The sequence below is a fragment of the Oncorhynchus tshawytscha genome, linkage group LG26, assembly GCF_018296145.1.
Source record: "Oncorhynchus tshawytscha isolate Ot180627B linkage group LG26, Otsh_v2.0, whole genome shotgun sequence".
NCBI lineage: Eukaryota > Metazoa > Chordata > Actinopteri > Salmoniformes > Salmonidae > Oncorhynchus > Oncorhynchus tshawytscha.
In genome coordinates, this window is record NC_056454.1 from 44200199 (window position 1) to 44221823 (window position 21625).

Genomic DNA, 21625 nt, shown 5'->3' on the forward strand with positions numbered 1-21625 from the left:
TTTTTGCAAGGGTGTCTAAAGTGTTTTACATGGATGATGGCCCATGTTGACTCCAATACTTCCCACAGTTGTGTCAAGTTGTCTGGAATTCCTTTGGGTGGTGGACCATTCTTAATACACACAGGAAACTGTTAAGTGTGAAAAACCCAGAAGTGTAGTTCTTGATACACTCAAACTGGTACGCCTGACACCTACAACCATACCCCGTTCAACAAAGGCACTTAAATATTTAATCTTGCCCATTCACCCTCTGGATGGCACACATACACAATCCATGTCAATTCTCTCAAGGCTTAAACATCCTTCTTTAACATGTCTCCCCACTTCATCTACACTGATTGAAGTGGATTTAACAAGTGACATCAACAAGGGATCATAGCTTTCACCTCGATTCACCTGTTCAGTCTTTGTCATGTGAACCAGAGTATCTGGAACCCTGAAGGGAGGAGAAGACCTCCTATTGGACTACAGGACAACAGGTATTCTTCATGTTTTGTATACTCAGTGTATAGTCTAAGAATTTTGTTATCTTGAATTCTCATATACTGAGAATATATCTTAGCAGTAGCAGCATAGCATAGAGCAGGGGCGTGAATCGGTGTACCCAGGGGCTTGTGTGTGTTCAGCTGATGTATGTGACATTAGGGACCTCGTCATGAGAGAGGAAGAGTAACGAGTCCTAATGAACAGGGAGGGAGACCGTCGGTTCAGGATGGATACAGAAATAGAATGAATGAAGTCACTGTGGGGTTGAGCTGTTTATGTAGACAGTGACTAACATGAAGCTCTGTCGTCCAATGGGAGGTCTTCGGCTCCCTTCAGGGTTCCAGATACTCTGGTTCACATCTGCACAGTAATTGGATGGATGCGCTGTCACCATTTTTTCCGATCTGGAATAACAATGGCTGTTCTGAGACAGGGTTTGGTTTCCATTGTGCTTTAAAATAGATCACTCATATGGGAGAACAATCTTCCTGACATGATGCAAGATGACGGCTTTTGAAAAGCATGCTGCAAAGCTTGAGGTCACTGTCCCTGCTAAATCACTTGTTACACATGTGTTTTCAAGGTTACACCATGCACTCATCAATTTAGGCCCAAACACACAAAAAAATTGGTCTTAGGTTTGCTGTATATGACTCATTTGAGAGAAAGAGATGTCATTTATCATGGCGATTTATATGACCTCCTAAGGTCTCTTCATGTGTTTGAACTGTTAATATATTATATAGAAGAAATACAGTACTTCTTCCATCTCTACTCACTTTCTCTCACTGAATAGAGTTGAACAATGATTCTTGCAGTCTTCAGATGCTGACTCTAGGTCTTACCCAGTTCAACACGTATATTTGGGCTTGACAGTTGGGTTGAATCAATATAAGTCATTTTGAAAAGAGAGAGAAATGTTAGAGGGAGAAAATTACAGATCAGTGTGGCACACCTATCCTATTGATGTAAGAATTTAATGACAACTGCAGATAACACTGATAAATTGTTTTCATTTGATTATTACCTGCATTTTAAATCATCTTCTTTTTAATATCAATAAATTAGATAGCAAAAAAATTATTGTTTTGCAGTTTTATATTAGTCAGGGAAAAGCCTTCAAAAAGATACATTCATAAATAAACCCTGCTATATAAATCCTAATAAAAGGGGGAAGAAAATCCAATACTATGAAAGCTGACACCTGCTGTGGAAAACAGAAATGGGAAAACAATTGTTAAATTGCACCATGCAGGGTACAGTATATGTTTCCAGGGCATTCTAATTCAAACAGAATGCTAATGACTTCATGCAAATGAAACATTTAAATAGCTTTGGCCATGTTATTCATATTGTTTTGTCAAAGTGTTTTAATGAAGTAAACAACAGTGTACAACAGAAGCCACAGTACATCACAATGTGCAGGACAGAATCTGTGTGATTATCAATTCACTGTATGGGGTGTCCTTAAGGACTTCAAATTGCCAGGGACCTCACCATACAATATTATCACAATACTTATTTTATTGCGATTTGATGTTCCAAACATATTGCTCACTATGTGTCTTCTGCAGTGAGAGAAGAGAGAGTGTGAGAAAATGAGTTTTGGTCAATCAAGGAAATAAATGTGCTGAAAATATGTTGGCTCACTATTTAAAGTAAAATTCCATCCCAAAACAACAAAACGCAGCGTCATATGATTCAAAATGCATCATACTGGCTGTATTTCTGTATTTTGAAAGTTATATATCTTAAAAACGTGATAGCTGACATGCAAAACATTGTGAGACTATATCAATAAAGGATTAATGAAACTAATACCAAAACAAATGATAGAGAACAAACTATAGGGTGAAAATACTTGAGTTTTGGCGCAGGTACAGCTGACTAGCGCTAAGCAACGCTACCTACAGTAGCAAAATAAATGATAATACTTGGAGTCAAATATCGATATAATATCATCAGAAAATATACTGCGTTATGTAATTGTATGGATTCTTCCCCATCACTAGTGTCCTTAGTCTCTATGGAGTGACCATGTAACACAACACCTGTTGTTCAGAATGGAATGGATAGAGAACAATAAACTTTCTTATTCGTTGTTTTCTTACTTTTGACCATTTGTTACTGCTTTCAATGTTTGCTTTGTGAATTCCTGAATGTTCAGTTAGGGCACACACAGTGGAGTCGATGATGTCATTAACACGATGAGCAGGTTTAATTAAACATACATTTTTAAAGGTACACTCTCTGTGGACATGAACTGAAAAATGTAATTAATTATAAGGTCATTTGGGTTATTATCAACAGTAAAATACTCTGACACATCCTGCAAATTATCAAATGCTACCTTAATTCCATCCCACAGAATACATTATCGTACCGTATCTTTGGAGTTCCAAAACACTTTTGATCACTAGTGGGCTCATGATATTGTTGTTTCTGAGTCATTAACATATTTGGAGGTGTGCCTTGTAAGAGGCTATATTTGTTACACCCATGAGTGAGAAGGCTGTACCAATTGAACTCCTATGTGGTTATAGTGCCCCACTAATTTAAAATGTTTAGCGGATGGTTTGGAGTGGCAGCAAGTCTTAAACCTGAAATGGTTCAACATTTTGCCATGTTCTTTTGGTCTGTTTTGCCCTATTGTCACTGCCAGTTTGGAAGCCTTTGTTAAGGCCTCTAGACGTGAAAGTGATATAATACACCAAATATGAATTTAAAATGCTGTAATGTGTAAACACTTTACCCAGCAGCCAATCTGCTTGCACCAAGCCCTTGTAATTACAGTAAAATACTGTGAAGTACAATCCCCTCTCCTCAATGCATTTAATTCATTCATTCTGATCACGGTAGCATTTAATGTATTGTGTATTGTATTACGCAGTACTTGCTTTGATGTCGTATTAATATTACAGTAGGTGTACTGTAATTTTGACCTTTACCATTGTCGTGTCTCTGACTGATTAAATTATGTGACAGGCATTTTATCAAATTGATTACCTAACGTTTGATTGATTATGTGATTGAATTAAACAATGCAACAATTAACTCGTTAATAACCTGGGGCACCACAGGGTGTGTTTATAGAGCTGCGGCACAACAATTCCATGTGAATCTGATAACTATAATGTGTAGATTTTCCAAGATACAATTTATGTCATCCTATCATCATATATAATGTCCCAGACACCAACTGATCTGACATCATATTATTTAAGTACCAATGGACACTTTCAACTGGTTGGATTACTGAAATATTGTATCTTTCCCAAAACTGTTAATGTTACCATACTCTCTCTATGTTAACAAAGGGCATTCCAAGAGTCCATTATGTCTAGTGGAGAGAAAAGGGGGGAAGGTATTTATGGGGGGGGGGTTCATAAACCTCACCCAACAGGGAAAATGTAGTGACACTGCATGAACGCTGAGAAACTTGTTACAACTTATTAAACCTGTTCTCTCCCTCTTCTCTCCCCCTGCTCTCCCTCCTGTTTTCCTCCTCTGTTTGTCTGCAGAGGTTTGTGGGGAACGTGAACGCTGACGGTGTCGTCCACCACAAGTTGTCCCACTCTATCAGAAGCCGCTTCCTGCGCTTCGTCCCCCTGGACTGGAACCCCAGTGGCTGGGTGGGACTCAGAGTGGAGGTCTACGGCTGTGCCTACAGTGAGTGATCAGACCACCAGCCCTTACATTCAGACGATATAGGCAGTGCCTACAGTTAGTGATCAGACCACCAGCACTTACATTCAGACCATATAGGCTGTGACTACATTAAAGTGACCCCCAGCTCTTACAGAACACAAACACGTTCAGCTAATATCATCATACTCTGCCATCTGTGATTCCAACCCATGTGGTAATTTGGGGGACTCCTGGACTGCAAGGAAACATGTTCTAACAAGAGTGCAGTCAGACCTGTGCAGACTCTAACATCTATTACGGATGACATTGAGGCTTGTTTAAGCATGTCATCTATCATGGGGCTGATTGTATCCCCTTGTTGACAGTGGTTTCCATTAGAAAATAGCATTATGTCATTGTAACCATTGTGTAACCATCCTGTAACCATTGTGTAACCATCCTGTAATCATTGTGTAACCATTCTGTAATCATTGTGTAACCATCCTGTAATCATTGTGTAACCATCCTATAATCATTGTGTAACCATCCTGTAATCATTGTGTAACCATCCTGTAATCATTGTGTAACCATCATGTTTCGCACACTATTTAAAGAGATACTGTATAGTGTCTGCAAGGTGAAGAGACATTTTTCCTTCAAACAAGATCAAAGCAAATGCTGACCGAAACACAATCCTACCAGCTAATAGAGGTAGACAGCGACAGCCAGGCAGGCGTGCCAGTTAAGAGCCGGTTCCTGCCTGGGTAATGCTAAATAAATAAAGGGGATTCACTGGGACGCCTTTCACACACATTCTGAAGTAGCACTAACTGGATCAGCCAGTGAAATACTGCACTATGACAGTTATAATTATTCCCGAGCGAGCACTTTCAAATAATGCCGAACGGTACCACAGCATGATCCCTGTATTCATGTTGGATGAATGTGTGCTCTGCTAATTCATGCAGCTTCACCAGCACCTCATTTCACTTACTCTGTAAAAAATGTAACTCCATGGTGCTCTAATAGCAAGCAAATGAAGAGCCATACGTTACCACTGAACATGTCATAGATGGCAAACTTGCACTTATGGGCCGTTCCACCGTTTAAGTACTGTAAAAATATATATATATATCGACACATTACCGGTCAAACGTTTGGACACACCTACTCTTTCAAGGGTTTTTCTTTATTTTACTATTTTCGAAATTGTAGAATAATAGTAAAGACATCAAAACTATGAAATAACACATATGGAATCATGTAGTAATCAAAAAAGGGTTCAACAAATCTAAATATATTTTATATTTGAGATTCTTCAAATAGCCACTGTCTGCCTTGATGACAGCTTTGCACACTCTTGGCATTCTTTCACCCAGCTTCATGAGGTAGTCATGAATAATAATAATTTTGCAAACTGCCTTAATTTTGCAAACTGCCTTAATTTTGCAAACTGCCTTAATTTTGCTGGACCCCAGGAAGAGTAGATGCTGCAGCTAATCGGGATCCATAATAAATACAAATACAAATGCATTTCAATTAGCAAGTGATTTTTTTGTAGATTTTTTTAACCTTTAAATGAATAATAATCGACAGCAATGACTTTGTCAAAGCAACAAAATAACAAGGCCTTTACAATGACGGTGAAAATGTTAATAAATGTTGGGATCTTCCTCAAAGTCACAGAGGATGCACGGAGGAACATGTAAAAATGAAGAATTTTCACAATTTGGCAAGTCTTTATTCGTATAAAACATCTGGAGAAAAACAAATCTGTAGACTCAAGTCCATGTCTATCCCATGTTTATCTAATTTTGGTTGTCGTTCACCTGCACCCTCACACTTCTGATTGATAAAGGGTCCACAAACGGAGTTATTTTCACTAATAATCACTTGAACTGTTGTCACTACTGTTCTGAGCATTCCCCATAATTGACAGTGCCCTGTTGTAATTGATGGCATGGTTATGTACAGTTGAAGTCGGAAGTTGACATACACCTTAGCCAAACACATTTAAACTCAGTTTTTCACAATTCCTGACATATAATCCTAGTAAAAATGCACTGACTTAGGTCAGTTAGGATCACCACTTTATTTTAAGAATGTGAAATGTCAGAATAATAGAAGAGAGAATTATCTATTTCAGCTTTTATTTCTTTCATCACATTTCCAGTGGGTCAGAAGTTTACTGTGGATATAGATACTTTTGTACCTGTTTCCTCCAGCATCTTCACAAGGTCCTTTGGTGTTATTCTGGGATGTATTTGCACTTTTCGCACCAAAGTACGTTCATCTCTAGGAAACAGAACGTGTCTCCTTCCTGAGCGGTATGACGGCTGCATGGTCCCATGGTGTTTATACTTGTGTACTATTGTTTGTACAGATGAACGTGGTACGTTCAGGAGTTTGGAAATTGCTCCCAAGGATGAACTAGTCTTGTGGAGGTCTCCAATTTTTTTATGAGGTCTTTGCTGATTTCTTTTGATTTTCTTATGATGTCAAGCAAAGAGGCACTGAGTTTGAATGTAGGCCTTGAAATACATCCACAGGTACACCTCCAATTGACTCAAATGATGTCAATTAGACTATCAGAAGATTCTAAATCCATGACATCATTTTCTGGAATTTTTTAAGCTGTTTAAAGGCACAGTCAACTTAGTGTATGTAAACTTCTGACCCACTGGAATTGTGATACAGTGAATATAAGTTAAACAATCTATCTGTAAACAATTGTTGGAAAAATGACACAAAGTGCACAAAGTAGATGTCCTAACCGACTTGCCAAAACTATAGTTTGTTAACAAGACATTGTGGAGTGGTTGAAAAACTGGTTTTATATAAGGTTCTGACTTCAACTGTACATCAGGGGATCGGTTTACAAATTACTCCATGATTGACATTTTAAACCAACATTTATTCTTCCAAGAGCACCGAATCCTAGTATCTCCCAACGTCTAATTAACGTCACTTTGAATGGCACAAAACATTTAAACAAAAGGCATAACACTTCACACACATTCTCTACTTTATGTATGTTACATGATGCACTGTTTGATAGGAGCACACCTCTGTGTTGCTCCTCTTTGACCTATCCGCCATCCGACTATCCGCCATTCCACGAACTGGATAACACTCTAACGATACATCCATAGCACTTACAGTAAGTACAATGAATCATATCAAAATTCAAAGTTCTATATGAACTCATGAAACAATCCAACCATGACAATTTAATTCACACAGTAACATCCATTGCGTCGTTTCAAGTTTCATCAGACTTCACACCTCTCCTGGATTCAGTGACCCTAGGACTTCTGTGGGAATGTCTCTTCATCGAGATTACCACAGATAAGGTGTGTTTGACCCGTATGATAGCCCATGGACGGTCTGCCATTCAAACAATGCCATAAATCATGATTGAATCATCACGTTGGGCCTCTGTGCCAGCAAGTCATTAGAGGCATCTTCATCACTGGCCTTCATCATTGTTTACATTTGTTTACATTGTCAATAAAAATTATTTCTGAATTTAGTTGCGAGTAGGATAATGTTACAATGCAAATGTTATGTGTAAAATAGTTTTTTTAATGTAATTTTTCACCTAAACCTCCCTTGCACTGCACTGCTTTGTAATACCCTTTGCATAGCTGGCCCTCATCATCCAAGTATGGGTCACTGCATCCCAATATAGATGGCGTAGTATGGGTCACTGCAGCCCAATATAGATGGTGGAGTATGGGTCACTGCAGCCCAATATAGATGGTGGAGTATGGGTCACTGCAGCCCAATATAGATGGAGGAGTATGGGTCACTGCAGCCCAATATAGATGGTGGAGTATGGGTCACTGCAGCCCAATATAGATGGCGGAGTATGGGTCACTGCAGCCCAATATAGATGGAGCAGTATGGGTCACTGCAGCCCAATATAGATGGAGGAGTATGGGTCACTGCAGCCCAATATAGATGGTGGAGTATGGGTCACTGCAGCCCAATATAGATGGAGCAGTATGGGTCACTGCAGCCCAATATAGATGGAGGAGTATGGGTCACTGCAGCCCAATATAGATGGTGGAGTATGGGTCACTGCAGCCCAATATAGATGGCGGAGTATGGGTCACTGCAGCCCAATATAGATGGAGGATTATGGGTCACTGCAGCCCAATATAGATGGCGGAGTATGGGTCACTGCAGCCCAATATAGATGGCGGAGTATGGGTCACTGCAGACCAATATAGATGGAGGAGTATGGGTCACTGCAGCCCAATATAGATGGTGGAGCATGGGTCACTGCAGCCCAATATAGATGGCGTAGTATGGGTCACTGCAGCCCAATATAGATGGCGGAGTATGGGTCACTGCAGCCCAATATAGATGGAGGAGTATGGGTCACTGCAGCCCAATATAGATGGCGGAGTATGGGTCACTGCAGCCCAATATAGATGGCGGAGTATGGGTCACTGCAGCCCAATATAGATGGCGGAGTATGGGTCACTGCAGCCCAATATAGATGGCGGAGTATGGGTCACTGCAGCCCAATATAGATGGAGGAGTATGGGCCACTGCAGCCCAATATAGATGGAGGATTATGGGTGAGTAGGTGTGTCAAAAGGAGTGGATGTATGAAAAGCGAACCAGCTAATTGGGGAGATTTGTTGCCTCTCAAGACGGTTTGGCATGGCTGATTGGGTTGCACGACGAGTCGATAGGTCAGTGTTGTATCAACGTGTCTGCCAACCTGAGGGTTCTTCCTATTTTTGTATCACGACCGTGTCTCCTACGGTAGCTAACGTGGCCATTTTTTTCTCTCACATAATTTTATTTCTAAATGTCACAGGCTATACACCCATACACAATAAATAACTAATAGTGATAACTATCTAAATGTCACATTACATACATACATACATACATACATACATACATACATACATACATACATACATACATACATACATACATACATACATACATACATACATACATACATACAGTGCCTTGCAAAAGTATTCACCCCATTGGCGTTTTTCCTATTTTGTTGCATTACAACCTGTAATTTAAATATATTTTTATTTGGATTAGATGTAATGGACATACACAAAATAGTCAACATTGGTGAAGTGAAATGAGAAAAAAATTACTTAAAAAAATAAATAAAAAATTAAAACTGAAATGTGGTGCATATGTATTCATCACCTTTGCTATGAAGGCCCTCAATAAGATCTGGTGCAACCAATTACCTTCAGAAGTCAACAAGACATTTGTGGAGTGGTTGAAAAACAAGTATTAATGACTCCAACCTAAGTGTATGTAAACTTCCGACTTCACCTGTATAATCATCTCATACCAGCTAAGTTATTAACTTTTCATATTTGGGTATATACATATGGGTAAAAGCCTTGGAGTTTATATTAATCCTAACCTTCTTTATCCCACGGTGACTTCCACTGAAACACAATACTGTCTCATTAGATTGAGTATACCATTTGAAAAAACTAGGGGAATTCTAGCTTGTTGTTTGTGTGTTCATGAATGTGTTAGACATTCTTTAAATAAGTGATAGTTCCAAAAGCTATTTGCATAGTCATGTATATGATACAATGTAAAGCAAAACTTTTTTGAACAGCTTTCCCAAACATATCTTCTACTCATAGCTTCCCTTGTTTCTCTAGGCACATCACCCTTCTTCTGTTCTGCGTTGGAATAGCAGGTGCATGTTAGAGGTGGCATTATTTACTCAGGCAGCTTTACTTACACAAACTGAATCCCATCAGAAAATATAATGCATCCAGGCTTTCAAAACAGGAATTCAATGTTTCCCCTGCTGCTGTAACTTACTACATTATGTCTTCAGTTCAGGCCCATCCACATGAACTGAGCACTGAGCAGAGGCACAGTGTTAGAGAATCTATTAGACAGAGCTAGAGAATTGTGATAAAAAGTATGTCAAAAAAATTGCAAGTTTGACATGTACTTCCAATCAAAAGTTGTGGTGAAAATGTAATACTGTTGAAAGAAATGGGACTTGCCACTTGAATTCCCCTCAAAATTAGTGGCAACAGAAAACTCACAGCTCAGATGTGACAGAGAGAGCTATCGTTTGGGCAATTTTCGAAAACACGATGATTCTTTGATCTTCTCTCAATCCCCTAGAATCGTATGTGGCAGACTTTGATGGCAGAAGCTCGCTGCTCTACCGGTTTAACCAGAAGTCCATGAGCACGGTGAAGGATGTGATCTCGCTGAGCTTCAAGAGCCGCCAGGCTGAGGGGGTGCTGCTCCATGGAGAGGGACAGAGGGGCGACTACATCACACTGGAGCTGCACCGGGGCAGGCTGGCCCTCTACCTCAACCTGGGTGAGTTAATCACACCGGGGCAGGTTGGCCCTCTACCTCAACTTGGCTCACATAACTCAGGGTTTAGAGGTTAGAGGTCATTGGTAATAGGACACTAGGGACTCGGACAGCAGATAAAATAGTATTTTGAACCATTTAAAAGCAGACTGGGGAGCAGTCTGGGAGGGTAACTGGATGTTTGTGTTCTGATACCCTTCCAGTTACCACTGCTGCTGAGCTCCAATTACAAGATAGACTCAGACTGTTAAGGATCCACATTGTGAGCAGCTGAGCTGGGAAAGAGGATTCTTAAATGACTGTCTTGTTTGCACTTCCTATGAGAGAACCTCTTCTTTCAATACAAATCAAATCAAATGGTCCCTATGGCAACTGTATAATGAACAATGTTAACAACCATAAAGATCCACATCGTGAACAGCTGAGTCTGGGGAAGACTGTTCTAGTCCTCCGTTTTGGGAATGTCTTGTGAACACATTCTTTCAGACCTCTTCTTTCCTCAATAAACTGGGCTGTTTTATGATCTATATCAAAGTAACCACATTATCTTGCTCTCTGTCTTCAGATGACACAAGGCTGCGGTTCAGCAGTGGGCGTGTTGCGGTCACTCTCAGCAGTCTTCTGGACGACCAGCACTGGCACTCTGTCCTCATCGAGCGCTTCAACAAGCAGGTCAACCTCACCGTGGACACCCACACACAGCACTTCAGGACCAAGGGGGAAGGAGACTCCCTGGAGGTGGACTATGAGGTGTGTCTATCCAAACATCCAGAATATTCCTTTACAGTAGGTCTGAAAAGATTACACCACCAGCACCCAGTCAGAAAAACACTTTAAAATTATGCCATGGTAAGATTAAGAATAATACTTGGGGTTCTGTTTTAACAAACCTAACGCAATGGTAAATCTAAACGCTTGGCAGTAGCACCATAGCTTCGGAAGTGTGGCAGATTTTTTAAAATCTTCACTATCACAATTATCAGCTTTCTTTCTGGCGTTGACGTGAAAGTGCTGGGTATTGATGAATAAGCAAGTTGTGCATGTGTCGAGACTTGGCCCCTCACTGGCCAATCAGAATGTGCTACATGGCAAAATATGTGGTTTCTTCTGTTTTTTTATTTATGGTCTTTTATGTATTGTCTTGGAGTCAACTCCAATTCCAATGTTAATTGGTTATAGTTTGTTAAATGGTTTACAGAAACAAAATAACAAAATATAGACCTATCCCATCTTTGGTAAATAGGTTAACTTGAACCCATTTGCAGTCCACATTATTCTCAGTATTTGCAAGGCTTCAATAGCGTTCATGCTGATATAGGGGCTAGGCCTAGTGTAAATTGCATTATGGCTGAGCATGGGCATACCAAAGATTGTCAATAAGCAAGATTCAATTCATTTTTGATAAGGCCTAAAAAGAGAATGAATAATTGTAATCAAATTCTAAACAAAATGAAACAATATCTTGTTTTATATAGGCTTGATCACACTTATAGCACCATCATTTCTCCCCATTGGCATATACTATTAAAACAACGCAGACCATGGAGGGTTTTACACACATCCAAAACGGGACCTGCATGTTTGAAATAATGTGGGCCTGCTTTGGTGATTAAGATTTATTTCCAAGCGGCCTCAGGAGCCAAACCCTTTATTGACTACTTCACGATTGCATTGTGCAGACAAAAAAAAGCCTTAATTGAGAATTGAGGGAAGGCTGTGCTTGTCACGTCTGTTCCCGCTCCCCCTCTCTGGCGCTCAAGGTCGCCAGGCTGCTCATCATTACGCACACCTGTCACCATCGTTACGCGCACCAGCCCTTCATCCGACTCACCTATACTCCATCATGTCATTGATTGCCTCCCCTATATCTGTCACTTCCTCAGTTTCATTTTTGTGTCTGCATTGATGTTGTTTTGTTTCTCTTGTCCAGACGCTGGTCTTGTTTAGTTTCATGTTTATTTAATATTAAATCCTCACCCTGTACTTGTTTCCCCCCAGCATCTGTGGTTACGGAACCGTTATAGAGTGCAGACACTACAATTTTTTTTTATTTTTTTATGTTGGTTCCGGGTGCCGCTGCCGAAGCAATCCTCAGCTGGCTCGAGAGGCTCACAAGTCTCGGTTGGCTCGGCAGGCTCCCACGCCATGCCTCAACCAGCTCAACTGCGTTACCGCTCTTAAATATCCCTCTCAGCACTGCCTGAAATTAGCACTTTGGATCATGTTTTTAAGGGAACACTTCAAATATTTCCACCCCGTCATCTGAGCGCAAGTGAGCTGATATAAGACATGTAAATTGCCGAACCTGGCGTTAGGGCTGGAAAATGCCAGCGTGGCAGTTTTTACATGATGAAATTACAAACTAGCGTGCGCTTGACGCTAGCACCCCTTTAACAAAAAATAGAGCTCTTGGTATATCTCTTTAGAATCTCTTTTCAACGTGACACCTAACACTCAAAGAACTTTTCTTCTTTTTCGTTCTAACATGTCTATACTTCACCCTCTGTCCTCATCATAGCTCAGCTTTGGGGGTATCCCACTGCCAGGTAAGCCTGGTACCTTCCTGAGGAAGAACTTCCATGGCTGCATTGAGAACCTCTACTACAATGGGATCAACATCATTGACCTAGCCAAGCGACGCAAGCCTCAGATCTACAGCGTGGTAAGAGCTTTTCAACTATTCATTTTTAATGAATAGGCCAAGGCCCAAGTTTATGTTACACTGCATTACCAATATATTCACTTATGTATGTGATCATGCTCCATTTTGTTAGAAGTGGAGGTTAACAACACATAACCTTAGAGAGCCAAAGGACCATAACATTTGTTGAGTAATAAACTGTCAGATTGCAGATAGGGAGGCAGGGATTTACAGAGTGCGTGGCGAGAACCACTCTTAGCTGAGAAAACAGTGTTCTATGTTCTTGTTTTGGAAAAGAGATCCGGGCTCAGTGATGAGGGGGAGCAGGAGCTGTAACCAGTGATCCATTCAGCATAGAAGTATTATTAGTAGGATAGAGGTAGATTGCATTATTTAAGGTATATGTCAGGGTCTAGTGCAGACCCTAAATGACATCTTCAATGGATATTAACTTTAAGTAACCTTCTGGCTCAGTGCTGTTAGAGCCCCAAACACAAATAAATCTCACCTTACCTCTAACAATAAACTAACACTAACACTGAAATAGAACTAAAGTTATCAATGATTCCTGAACACAATAATCCTGTGACTCAGTGTCAGCCTATTGAAACAGAATCACGTTTGGTGGAGTTGATGGAAGAGTCCCTGTGAAAGGTTTAGTTGCTGCAATTCCATGTCACTGTGATCAATGATGTTTATTTTATCTGGCAAGTCAATTAAGAACAAATTCTTATTTTCAATGATGGCCTAGGAACAGTGGGTTAACTGCCTGTTGAGGGTCAGAACAACAGATTTGTACCTTGTCAGCTCAGGGGTTTGAACTTGCAACCTTCCAGTTACTAGTCCAACATTCTAACCACTAGGCTACCCCAGGGTTGGCTAGTGTTCATCCCCACTCTGCTCTGACCTTTTCCTGTGTACAGGAACTCATGTCCTCTGTACTGGCTCTTCCTGTCCCTATGAGTCACAGTGGGGCTGGTAGTGACATTTAACCCTGCTCCCTGTAGAGTTAATTTTGTCTCTCTCGTTCCCTCGTTCTCCCTCTCTCCCACTCTATCTCTTTCTGTATTATTCCCCTCATACTCTTTCTCTCCGTCTCTTTCTCTCTCTCAATACTGTACTTGTTTTTGTCTCTTTCTCCATCTCTCTCTCCTTTCTAGAAAGGGAGGGAGTGTTTGTAGTAATTAATAGCAGCACTACACTTACAGAGTTGGCATAATTGTTTAATTAACCCTGAAATGTTGAGAGTTGATGTGAATCAGGGCAAGGTGACTGTAAGACTGTGTTCCATTTGTGTCACCAGGGCAATGTGACCTTCTCGTGCTCTGAGCCTCAGCTGGTGTCCACTACCTTCCTGAGCTCCAGCAGCAGCTTCCTGTCGCTCCCGGCCACGCTGTCTGCTTCGGGGGGCTTCGCTGTGCGTTTCCAGTTCAGAACGTGGAACCCAGATGGGCTACTGCTCTCCACCCGGCTGGCCCTGGAGCCCCAGCGACTGGAGCTGCAGATCAGCAACAGTCGGCTGCGCCTGACCCACCACATGTCAGCCCAGCAGAAAGAAGAGGTCTCCACCGGTGAGGGCCAACAGCCTCGAGTCTAGCTGACCCAGACCCACTCTATGCTGGAATCAGTGGTTCTGTCTATGGGGACTTAGAGTAGAAAAGGCTCTTTGTTCCAGTGAAGCAGGCAGACAATGAGAAACCCATTTTATTATTGCAGAGAAGGCATTTGTGACTCTGAATGTTTGTGGTTTTCCACATAAATAGTCTGATAGTGATAGTAAAGATTATGAGAAAAGATTATAAGAGAGAATCCATTCAGCTGGCTCTGTGCTTATCTCTTCTGAGTTCACACACAATGAGAAGCATTTGGTTTTGTCCATTTCCCACCATGGGGAAATGAAATATGCTCTGTCTCGCTAATCCTGTAGAAATAACTAAATCCAAAAACACAGAATCCCTCCATGCAGACAGACATAGTTAGGTTTGTGTCATTTTGGACTGATCTCAATCACTGCAACTTAATCCAGATGTGATCAGAAAGAACATGCTGAGGTCATCCTCCAATCTATTGCATGTCAGAGGCTTTTCAGTCAACGTTTGCACCAGGTGTGCTTTTTGTTTGTTTGTTTCAAACTATTTACTGCTTGAAATATAGCGCATTTAATCGCGTTCCATGGTAATTCTCTTAGCCTGCAACTTCACTCTAACACTGCAGGCAGATGGCAAGCACAGAGGGGATTGTAGACACACAGCTTGGATGCCCTTCACTGTAAAAGCCTGAGTTTAATTAAATCAAAAAGCAAAGATTATACCTCTGAGGTTTTTCCATTGGTTCCTTCTCAAAATGGAACCACAAACACAACAGACCGGGAGTTGTGGGTGATCCTTTGTTTATTTGATAGTGTGGGGGGAAATGATATGAAATGTGTGTGTAGCGTGTAGGGAGAGCCATAAAGTCAACACCAGCAACAGATTGAATGCAGAGCTTTGTTGCAGACAAACAAGATTAGAAATCTAAATATAAAAATGTACTCTGAAATTGTTTTCTTAAAATGCTTTTGTAACAGTGTAGTTACTATTGTAAAACCACAGTCATATGCAGAGATTGATCATGTCTTTATAAACTGTTTATCTCATAACTGACCCCATGTGTCAACAGGTCACAGAGTGAATGATGGACTGTGGCACTCTGCGAGTCTCAGCTCCCGAGGTCTCCAGGTCACCATGACTCTGGACAATGAGCCATCCTCAACTATGGAGCTGGGAGACCACATGGAGGCAGGAGACAGCCTCTACTTCGGAGGTAAGAGGACAGGTAGTATGACCAAAAGTTACATTTAAAAAATGCGTGGGTATGACTTGATACATCTGTGGACTGTAATACCTACGAAGTCTCACTCTTTGTCATCATCACTTCAGTCCCTTAGTGGAGTTGACATTGCCTTGTAGGCAGAGATTGACGTAATACTTCCCTGTACAAACTTTAGCTTCCCAGAACATGTGAATCTAAAATCTTCTGATAGCTGGTGTTTTATTAAGCTGCTTTTAAAAAGCTTCAACTTGCATAGTGGCATGTCTTGACAGGTTTAAAGTTGCTCTCTTTTCTTGGGGGGGGGGCAACTTCTCTCTCAGCCATAACGGAGATTAAAAAACTGTACAGGATTGTCACACTGAAGATGAAAAAAAACTATATTAATGTGCATGTACTGTTTAAATCATTTCCATTTTCGTAATTTCTACTTGTATGCCTCCAGTCAGTAAATCAGTCAGCACACCACCCTCTTAGCATCTTAACATATTTGTGTAAGCCTCTTTTGTTGCATTATTACAGTAGAAGCTGATTTGGCAGATGTTTGGTTACGTAAACATCCCTCTGCTGTGTGTTCCATTAGGCTGCCCCTCCTCGTCCTCCAGTGACTCGTACTGTGAGAACCCCACATTGGCGTTCCAGGGGTGCATGCGTCTCTTCTCCATCAACAGCCAGCCCATGGACCTGAACCTGGTGCACCAAGGACGACTAGGAGACTACAAGGAGCTGCAGTTTGACACATGTGGCATCCATGACAGGTATCACCTTTTTAAATAAAAATTTTCAATAAAAATGTATTTATCCTGGTAGGCCAGATGAGAACAAGTTCTCATTTACAACTGCGACCTGGCCAAGATAAAGCAAAGCAGTCCGACAAAAACCACAACAGAGTTACACACAAACAAACATAGAGTCAATAACACATTAGGAAAAAATCGATGTACCACGTGTGCAAATGTAGGGAGGTAAGGCAATAAACAGGCCATAGAGGCAAAATAATTACAATTTAGCATTAACACTGGAGTGATAGTGTCCAGATGATGATGTGCAAGTAGAGATACTGGGGGTGCAAAAGAGCAAGAAGATGAATAACAATATGGGGATGAGATAGTCGGGTGTGCTATTTACAGATTGGCTGTGTACAGGTACAGTGATCGGTAAGCTGCTCTGACAGCTGATGCTTGAAGTTAGAGAGGGAGATATATACTGTAAGTCTCCAGCTTCAGTGATTTTTGCAGTTCATTCCAGTCATTGGCAGCAGAGAACTGGAAGGAAAGGCAGCCAAAGGAAGTGTTGGCTTTTAGGATGACCAGTGAATTACTGCATACAGTATTTGAATTTTGAAGTGATGTGACAATGTTGCAATACATTGACAACAAAGTCAAGGTATTGGAGTGGCCATCACAAAGCCTTGACCTCAATCCTATAGAAAATGTTTGGGCAGAACTGAAAAAGTGTGTGCCAGCAAATAGGCCTTCAATCCTGACTCAGTTACACCAGCTCTGTCAGGAGGAATGGGACAAAATTCACCCAATTTATTGTGGGAAGCTTGTGGAAGGCTACCCAAAATGTTTGACCCGAGTTAAACAGTTTAAAGGCAACGCTACCAAATACTAATTGAGTGTATGTAAACTTCTGACCCACTGGGAATGTGATGAATGAAATAAAAGCTGAAATAAATAATTCTCTCTACTATTATTCTGACATTTCACATTCTTAAAATAATGTGGTGATCCTAACTGACCTGAGACAGGGTATTTTTAGTTGGATTAAATGTCAGGTTTTTGGAAACTGAATTTAAATGTATTTGGCTAAGGTGTGTGTGTAAACTTCCGACTTCAACTGTATCTGTCAAATACAGTATGTGGCAACTAGGACCCAATACGTTAGTTACAGCAAGCACCACATGAATAATCTGATGTCTACTTGCAAATCAAAACTGTAAATAGTTTAGTCACTATTCCAGTATCTGCCACATGGAGTGTTTTGGGGAAGCTGGAGATTTAAACAGAGTTAAAGCGCCCATTTCTGAAGGACTTTGTATTCTCTTCCCGTGGTGAGGATTAAGCACTGTTTATGCTTGTGAAGTTCCAGTAATCAACACAATCAAATACATTCTTCCATTTCCGTCTTCAACCTTTTCAATAATGCTTACCTACTCATAATTGCGCAACTTCCACAGTAATGGACTAATCACTACAATCAAACAAGATTACTCCATCATCCTGGCAGTTGTTCTCTCTATCCTTTTACCTTTTCAGAATGTTTCAAAACAGTGATTGATCCTTCCTGTTGCTCAACACTCTTCCTGTTTATTAATAGTAAAACATAGCAGATCTAGGCCTCCATCTCTCTCCATCACCAATTCTCCAGCTTTAAAACATTCATGAGCAGCTGTCATCCTCCAGGACCGTGCCAGGTTTAGGTTGATTGTCCCCTAACAGCCAGTGCAGGTTGACTGGCAGACGACAGCTTTCATGTGCCACCTCGGAGAGGAGGCCAAGGGTCCCTCTGACTGTTCAATATAGCCATTAGGAGACATGCCCAACCCATCACTTTGGCCTGTGACATATATTACACAAAAGCAATTCATTTCTTTGTCACCGATGAAACTAATTACGTAAAACAAAAAGCTCTCAGAATATTGCTAATTTTGTTGAACAAGAGCGTTCACTCTTACCACAAACTTCACTGACCGATGTATCGCGGCGAAACAGTTCTGCAAGTTGAGCAGCATCATTATATGGTCCACGAAGCCTCTTCAATGTGCATGAATAAAAATAACAAAGCAATAATTAAACCATCACCTGACCATTATCCAGAGAACAGTTGACTCCCTTTGTAGAGCTAAATAGGTAAATGGAATTTGGAAAGGCTGTGTTGTATCCACAACCCCCACTAAATCAGAGCTCCTCCTGGGACAGGATTCACAATTATAGCTGAATTAAATAATACTATTAAAAAAATTACAGTAATTTTGGAATTTCGAGAGGTATGAGGAAGGCACTATTAATCGAAGTGTCTTTCATTAGCCAATCAGACTTTTCACTGGGAATGCTTCTGCATATTGTTAACAGGGAGAGAGGGTTGGGTTGCTGACACCTACCTTAGCCATGCATGTTTATGCAGTGACTTTGTTTACAAACTAATGCCTGCACAAACATCTGCCTTACACTGAAATCAGCTTGGCTGGTACAATTGAATTTGAGACGCAACCAGAAAGGAAAATAACCAACATGTTATGAAAATCCGAACAGTAAACTCAATATTCTGTTTGGTAAAATCTTCAGACACTAAGGAGTTTTGTATGCAGATGCTCTGATCTTTAAACAGCTCCCTGTGAGATTAGTCTGTCATGAATAATTACAGCTGTTTTGTTGTTAAGTAGATATCACAACACCTGTCATTGTCAGTCAAGTGGGAAGGGGGGATACCTAGTCAATTGTACAACTGAATGCCTTCAACTGAAATGTGTCTTCCACATTTAACCCAATCCCTCTGAATCAGAGAGGTGCGGAAGGCTGCCGTAATCAACATCCACTTATTCGGGAACCCGGGGAACAGTGGGTTAACTGCCTTGCTCAGTGGCAGATGACAGATTTTTAGCTTGTCAGCTCGGGTTACTGGCCCAACACTCTAACCAATAGACTACCTGCAGCCCTAGTGTGTATGTTGTAGTGTCATCAAACCATTGACTCCAGCTAGTTCAGTTCGGTCAGAGTGGAAGCAACCACATTGTTTTAGCATCGCTGTCTCCATGGCTTTGCCTCTCTGGTACTAGGTTACTTGTACTCCTTCCCACTGTCTGATCTTCCCTGTCTCTCCAGATGTCTGCCCAACTTCTGTGAACATGGAGGGCAGTGTTCACAGTCCTGGAGCCATTTCTACTGCGACTGCTCTGGCACAGGATACACTGGAGCCACCTGCCACAACTGTGAGTCCCCACCTGCCCTTCAGTCAATTCAGGAAGTGAAATTCCCATTCCAATTCTCTTCAATGCTTGTCAAGTTTTGGTATACTTTCTGACTTGAATTTAAATGGAATTGACCCTGACCCTGCAATATACACTGGTTAATTTAAATAAACAATTTATTCTCACTATTTCCATATCTAATATGTTGTTGTAGTGCTTAGCCATTGATTGTTTGGTGAGATATGCGACGCTGTAGTTATTGCTAGGCCACCATCACATTTGAAGTAGTACTAACCTCTCTCTTTGACACTTATATGCACCACCCTGTAATCAATATGCACCCCGCAGTAATCAATATGCACCCCGCAGTAATCAATATGCACCCCCCCATAATCAATATGCACCACCCTGTAATCAATATGCACCACCCTGTAATCAATATGCACCACCCTGTAATCAATATGCACCACCCCGTAATCAATATGCACCACCCCGTAATCAATATGTACCACTCCGTGATCAATATGCACCACCCCATAATCAATATGCACCCCCCGTAATCGATATGCACCACCCGTAATCAATATGCACCACCCCGTAATCAATATGCACCACCCTGTAATCAATATGCACCCCCCTGTAAGCAGTATGCACCCCCTTGTAATCTATATGCACCACCCTGTAATCGATATGCACCACCCCGTAATCGATATGCACCACCCTCTGATAGGAATATACAGGTACACCACCCCATTATCTAACTCTGAAGTTCCTGCAAGCTATTTTATTTTAGTAACATATTTTATTACATTTGTCATAGTATTCTCATTCTCCACTCACACGTGTCCCTGTGTTCCTCTGTAGCCATCTATGAGTCATGATGTTTCCTTGTGTTCCTCTGTAGCCATCTATGAGTCATGATGTTTCCTTGTGTTCCTCTGTAGCCATCTATGAGGCATGTTTCCCTGTGTTCCTCTGTAGCCATCTATGAGTCATGATGTTTCCTTGTGTTCCTCTGTAGCCATCTATGAGTCATGATGTTTCCTTGTGTTAGCCTCTGTAGCCATCTATGAGTCATGATGTTTCCTTGTGTTCCTCTGTAGCCATCTATGAGTCATGATGTTTCCCTGTGTTCCTCTGTGCCATCTATGAGTCATGATGTTTCCTTGTGTTCCTCTGTAGCCATCTGGCAGCTCCTCAGGCCTCTTCTCCATCATGATGGGGCCAACACAGGTCTACTGCAACATGACAGGTGAGCTGCCACCCTGGCCCTCTACTCTACATACATTTTTAACCTCTGCTAGCCATCAATGAGTCATGATGTTTCCCTGTGTTCCTCTGTAGCCATCTATGAGTCATGATGTTTCCTTGTGTTCCTCTGTAGCCATCAATGAGTCATGATGTTTCCCTGTGTTCCTCTGTAGCCATCTATGAGTCATGATGTTTCCCTGTGTCCCTCTGTAGCCATCTATGAGGCATCATGTGAGGCCTACCGGCTGACTGGCAGCTCCTCAGGCCTCTTCTCCATTGATCCAGATGGCAGTGGTCCTCTGGGGCCAACACAGGTCTACTGCAACATGACAGGTGAGCTGCCACCCTGGCCCTCTACTCTACATACATTTTTAAACTGATGGCCTTTAGGATCTTGTTGTCAGACTAATCTAGGTTTACAGACAGAATTATGTATTTAATCGGATTGCCGTTGATGATAATCCAACAGTATTGTAATAATCAATCTCAGTATATCTCGTAGATCTTCATCCTATAGTATTCAGGGGCTTTATTTAAGGTCAGAACAT

At 41.2% G+C, this 21625-nt stretch overlaps 1 protein-coding gene across 1 annotated transcript in view; it reads left to right on the forward strand.

Moving 5' to 3' along the window:
* LOC112225652 (contactin-associated protein-like 5) overlaps positions 1-21625 on the forward strand; it is a 134947-nt gene that overhangs the window by 77516 nt on the left and 35806 nt on the right. The window contains exons 4-12 of the mRNA XM_042306685.1: positions 4008-4155; positions 10264-10467; positions 11030-11214; positions 12983-13126; positions 14409-14676; positions 15764-15907; positions 16497-16671; positions 19741-19847; positions 21291-21410. Coding sequence (XP_042162619.1) covers positions 4008-4155; positions 10264-10467; positions 11030-11214; positions 12983-13126; positions 14409-14676; positions 15764-15907; positions 16497-16671; positions 19741-19847; positions 21291-21410 — 1495 coding nt within the window. The remainder of the gene's footprint in view (positions 1-4007; positions 4156-10263; positions 10468-11029; positions 11215-12982; positions 13127-14408; positions 14677-15763; positions 15908-16496; positions 16672-19740; positions 19848-21290; positions 21411-21625) is intronic.